This window comes from Notolabrus celidotus, unplaced genomic scaffold (genome assembly GCF_009762535.1).
Source record: "Notolabrus celidotus isolate fNotCel1 unplaced genomic scaffold, fNotCel1.pri scaffold_626_arrow_ctg1, whole genome shotgun sequence".
NCBI lineage: Eukaryota > Metazoa > Chordata > Actinopteri > Labriformes > Labridae > Notolabrus > Notolabrus celidotus.
Genome location: NW_023260422.1, coordinates 1 through 6,106, shown reverse-complemented (window position 1 = coordinate 6,106; position 6,106 = coordinate 1). Strand labels below are relative to the sequence as shown.

General features: G+C 42.2%; 1 protein-coding gene across 1 annotated transcript; it reads left to right on the top strand.

Annotated features, from left to right (window-relative positions):
* Nucleotides 1-2,582: 2,582 nt before the first annotated feature.
* LOC117809931 (gastrula zinc finger protein XlCGF17.1-like) lies at nucleotides 2,583-6,100 on the top strand. The gene has a single exon (XM_034679438.1). The coding sequence runs from the start codon at nucleotides 2,608-2,610 to the stop codon at nucleotides 3,763-3,765; it is 1,158 nt and encodes a 385-aa protein (XP_034535329.1). The 5' UTR covers nucleotides 2,583-2,607; the 3' UTR covers nucleotides 3,766-6,100.
* The last annotated feature ends 6 nt before the right edge of the window (nucleotides 6,101-6,106 follow it).

The window sequence follows — 6,106 nt, the reverse complement described above, 5'->3', positions numbered from 1 at the left end:
CGTTAAAGGACACCCTTAATGACTGTTATAAGGCTGTTAAAGGACACCCTTAATGACTGTTATAAGGACTGTTAAAGACACCCTTAATGACTGTTATAAGGTCTGTTAAAGGACACCCTTACTGACTGTTATAAGGACTGTTAAAGGACACCCTTAATGACTGTTATAAGGTCTGTTAAAGGACACCCTTAATGACTGTTATAAGGTCTGTTAAAGGACACCCTTAATGACTGTTATAAGGTCTGTTAAAGGACACCCTTAATGACTGTTATAAGGTCTGTTAAAGGACACCCTTACTGACTGTTATAAGGTCTGTTAAAGGACACCCTTAATGACTGTTATAAGGTCTGTTAAAGGACACTCTTAATGACTGTTATAAGGTACTGTTAAAGGACACCCTTAATGACTGTTATAAGGTCTGTTAAAGGACACCCTTAATGACTGTTATAAGGTCTGTTAAAGGACACCCTTACTGACTGTATACAAGGTCTGTTAAAGGACACCCTTAATGACTGTTATAAGGTCTGTTAAAGGACACCCTTACTGACTGTTATAAGGTCTGTTAAAGGACACCCTTAATGACTGTTATAAGGTCTGTTAAAGGCCACCTTAATGACTGTTATAAGGTCTGTTAAAGGACACCCTTAATGACTGTTATAAGGTCTGTTAAAGGACACCCTTAATGACTGTTATAAGGTCTGTTAAAGGACACCCTTAATGACTGTTATAAGGCTGTTAAGGGACACCCTTACTGACTGTTATAAGGTCTGTTAAAGGACACCCTTATGACTGTTATAAGGTCTGTTAAAGGACACCCTTAATGACTGTTATAAGGATGTTAAAGGACACCCTTAATGACTGTTATAAGGATCTGTTAAAGGACACCCTTACTGACTGTTATAAGGTCTGTTAAAGGACACCCTTAATGACTGTTATAAGGTACTGTTAAAGGACACCCTTAATGACTGTTTATAAGGTCTGTAAAGGACACCCTTAATGACTGTTATAAGGTCTGTTAAAGGACACCCTTAATGACTGTTATAAGGTCTGTTAAAGGACACCCTTAATGACTGTTATAAGGTCTGTTAAAGGACACCCTTAATGACTGTTATAAGGTCTGTTAAAGGACACCCTTAATGACTGTTATAAGGTCTGTTAAAGGACACCCTTAATGACTGTTTTAAGGACTGTCAAAGGACACCCTTAATGACTGTTATAAGGTCTGTTAAAGGACACCCTTAATGACTGTTATAAGGTCTGTTAAAGGACACCCTTACTGACTGTTACAAGGTCTGTTAAAGGACACCCTTAATGACTGTTATAAGGTCTGTTAAAGGACACCCTTAATGACTGTTATAAGGACTGTTAAAGGACACCCTTAATGACTGTTATAAGGACTGTTAAAGGACACCCTTAATGACTGTTATAAGGTCTGTTAAAGGACACCCTTAATGACTGTTATAAGGTCTGTTAAAGGACACCCTTAATGACTGTTATAAGGTCTGTTAAAGGACACCCTTAATGCCTGTTATAAGGACTGTTAAAGGACACCCTTAATGACTGTTATAAGGTCTGTTAAAGGACACCCTTAATGACTGTTATAAGGTCTGTTAAAGGACACCCTTAATGACTGTTATAAGGTCTGTTAAAGGACACCCTTAATGACTGTTATAAGGACTGTTAAAGGACACCCTTAATGACTGTTATAAGGACTGTTAAAGGACACCCTTAATGACTGTTATAAGGTCTGTTAAAGGACACCCTTAATGACTGTTATAAGGACTGTTAAAGGACACCCTTAATGACTGTTATAAGGACTGTTAAAGGACACCCTTACTGACTGTTATAAGGTCTGTTAAAGGACACCCTTACTGACTGTTATCAGGACTGTTAAAGGACACCCTTAATGACTGTTATAAGGTCTGTTAAAGGACACCCTTAATGACTGTTATAAGGTCTGTTAAAGGACACCCTTAATGACTGTTATAAGGTCTGTTAAAGGACACTCTTAATGACTGTTATAAGGTCTGTTAAAGGACACCCTTAATGACTGTTATAAGGTCTGTTAAAGGACACTCTTACTGACTGTTATAAGGTCTGTTAAAGGACACCCTTAATGACTGTTATAAGGTCTGTTAAAGGACACCCTTAATGACTGTTATAAGGACTGTTAAAGGACACCCTTAATGACTGTTATAAGGACTGTTAAAGGACACCCTTAATGACTGTTATAAGGACTGTTAAAGGACACCCTTACTGACTGTTATAAGGTCTGTTAAAGGACACCCTTAATGACTGTTATAAGGTCTGTTAAAGGACACCCTTACTGACTGTTATAAGGTCTGTTAAAGGACACCCTTACTGACTGTTATAAGGTCTGTTAAAGGACACCCTTAATGACTGTTATAAGGTCTGTTAAAGGACACCCTTAATGACTGTAATAAGGTCTGTTAAAGGACCCCCTTACTGACTGTTATAAGGACTGTTAAAGGACACCCTTAATGACTGTTATAAGGAACAGTCTCAGATCCCTACCCATGACTTTAAATCAATGATGATGTATTATGTTGTTCCCTGCAGACGTCCAGCAGCTGTTGGTGAGTAAAGATGGAGGACCCACCTGAGCCGCAGGTTAAAGAGGAAGAGGAGGAACGGTGGGTCAGTCAGGACGGAGAGCAACTTCAAACCCTGGAGGAGGAGGATATCATCAAGTTCACATTCACTCCTGTCCTGAAGAGTGAAGATGATGAGGAGGAGGAGGAACCTGAGTCCTCACAGCTTCATGAAAATGAAGAAGAGGACAGAGACACAGAGGGTTTGAAAACAGAACAGAACACTAACGTAGAAAGTCGTTTACACTCTGAGTCTGAGACTGATAACAGCTGTGACTGGGAGGAGGCCAGAGAACCCCAGCCGGGTCTGAGGGATAAAGACAGCTCCTCTGCTTGTGCGTCAGGCTCTGACCTAAAGGAAGATCTGCAGAAACACAAAGAAATCCAGACCAAAGAGAAACCGTTCAGCTGCTCCGTTTGTAAAAAATGTTTCCCAAGGAAAGGAGAGCTTTCGATTCACATGAGGACCCACACCGGAGAGAAACCCTTCAGCTGCTCCGTCTGTGCTCGAAGTTTCACACAGAAGTCACATTTGGATTCACACCAACAGGTTCACACGGGAGAGAAACTCTTCAGTTGTTCGGTTTGTGCCGCACGCTTCCTGCGCAAAGCCGACTTAGACATTCACATGCGGACTCACACAGGGGAGAAACCGTTCAGCTGCTCCGTGTGTGGGAAAAGATTCGCACATAACAACATGAGGAAACACATGAGAACCCACACAGGGGAGAAACCGTTCAGCTGTTCCATATGCGGGAAAGGATTCGGACAACACGATAACCTGAAGCGACACTCCATCGTCCACACGGGGGAGAAACCCTTCAGTTGTTCCATATGTGGGAAAAACTTTGCAAGGAATAATATGAAGAAACACATGAGGACCCACACGGGGGAGAAACCCTTCAGCTGTCCGTTCTGTGGGAAAGGATTCGGACAGCACGACACCTTGAACCGTCACATGATCGTCCACACGGGGGAGAAACCCTTCAGCTGTGAGATTTGTGGGAAAAGATTTGCGCAGAGCACGACTCTGAATCGTCACTCGGTCGTGCACACCGGAGAGAAACCGTTCGGTTGCAGTGTGTGCGATAAAAGATTCACTCAGCTTGCAAGTCTCAACAAACACAAGTGTAAAGGGGGAGCTTTGTCTTAGACGTGTTTCCAACATATTAGCTTGATGCTAAATTGAGATTTCTTTGACTTAGGATGCACCGAACAGGATTGATCACATCTCCATTTCATTAATTATATATTTGACAGATCTTTTCCTGTTCTCGTGGACTGACCTTATGGGTGAAGTTTAACTTACAACAAATCTGCATCCAGTTGTTTTTATTTTGGGAAGGTTTGATCAATACATTACAAGTAATCTACTATGTTCATTCCAGAGTTCACGGTAGACTTTTCTTATGTTGGTGATATTCCAGAATTCCAGCCATAAACAATAACTGTCGGACATCCGCTCTGAAAGCCCGATCTGCTTAATAACTTACATTTACCAGCAATACAACACTAAAAACACTAACACTTGAAATGAATCAATGAATAAATAATATGATGAAGCACCGGGGGACAGCGTGTCGATGCCGACCTGCTGCATGGAGAAAGAGGGGGAGAGAGAGAGAGAGACTGTATTGTAGTGTAACGGATCAGCAGGCCTGGACTTTCTTTTCTTAAAGTGCAGTTTGAATAATCTGGTTTACATCCACATGGACATTATAGAGCGCTTCATCATCTAATAAGCACTGAAGTTTGAGAGCCCCATACTGTCCCTCTAACCTGAGCCTCCTCTGGTCCGGGGGCCAACAGGCGTGACCTGCCGTGTCTGTCCGGTGTCCTCCGTGCGCCTCTGCACCAAACTCTGCGTGTCAGTAACGGGTGAATGTTTGGTAACATCCTCTGCACACTGCTGAAGGGAGTAATCCACGTGCACGCTATCAGTCCCCTTTAAGTGTTTTGGAAGGTGACCATCACCGAGTATGTTTTGATATTCATATCTCATCATGCTGGGAGGCTACACTTGATTAAAGGTGACATATTCTGCTCTTTTTCATCAACATATATTGGTCTAAGAGGTCCCCAAAACATGTCTTTAAAGTTTATGCTCATAAAAACACTTTGAAATCAGATTTTGGTCTGCCTGAAAACCCCTCTTCTTCAGCCCTGCTCAGAACAGGCTGTTTTCTCTCTGACCACGCCCCCTCAGGAAGTGGGTGTGGCCTCGGCTGTCCAGCACGTTGATCTAATGTTTACATGTTGGCTGAATATACACGGCTGCTCACAGACCCGCGTTACTTCAACCCTCTGAATCTGATCCAGAATCTGATCCTGACGGAGAGGCGCCTGCAGCAGGACCTTTCTGAACCATTGGTCACAGATTTAGTGTTTCTTGTTGTTTTATTTGTCAGCATGTCGACGTGTGTCTTGGTACACAGCTACCAACATGTAGCTATGTGGCTATGCTAACTAGCGCTAGCACTTATCCATGAAAACTAAAAATCCTCCACTAGATCTTCAAATCTGCAGACGTGGGGAGTCAAAGCGACCTTTGTGTTTATTAAGACAGCCTACAACTAGCATGCCTCCCTCCTAAGCTCCTTGTTAGCACACATGTGTGCAGGGAATGAAAACGGAGGAGGGGTTGAGTTGTATTTTATACAGTCTATGGGCTGAACAAGCTCCGAGCTCTGACTTCCTGTTACAGACCGGATGGCGTTGTGACGTATGAAAAACACTGAAAACTGAAACGGCTGGTTTCAGCACACATTTACAGAAAGGTGGAGAAATCAGAACAGGGGCAGAATGGAGTCTTTGACTTTTCAGGGGGTTTGTAGACAGGGACACAGATTTCAGGGAGAGGACCATTAAAAAGTCCATTCTGCATGATGTCACCTTTAAACTCTTCATAAAGCATCATAACCTTCTGTGAACGTGTCAAAGTAAGACCTGTGGTTATACAAATCTTCACACGTCCGTCATCAGTGTTGAAGCGTTCTCCTGATGTTTCTGAGCGTTCAGGTCCGACTGTTTTCTCAGTGCCGCTGTCAGTCAGTGAACGTGACGTGTGGCGTTCAGGTAACACTCAAAAAAAATCAGCTGCTTCACGGCACGGTCATGAACGAATGTTGGTGTGTGAAAGTGTAGACTCCAAATATAAGACTAGTCCACTTTTTTCACACGCAGTTTAAAGGGAAACCCTCAGCTTACATTATGAACAGTATGGTTCTTTATATTTGGTATTTTTACCACCGGACATTTTGGCTGATGATGTCTCTACATGCCGGACAACTGCAGGTGAAACTTGCAGCCTCTTTAACTTTCTATTTACAGTGAAACTGAGACTGGAATCATTATTCTCGATTATTCACTACCATGTTATTTACTAGAACTGTTCAATGACAGCAGAAAAGCAGAAAAATGTAAATATTGAGACATAAAAGTGGTTGTATAGTTATAATATTTCAGATGTAACTCTTGTTGCCTTAAAGATTTTG

Bases quoted from the DNA above. Each gene is read 5' to 3' on its own strand.
- LOC117809931 (XM_034679438.1), top strand. From the start codon at position 2,608: ATGGAGGACCCACCTGAGCCGCAGGTTAAAGAGGAAGAGGAGGAACGG.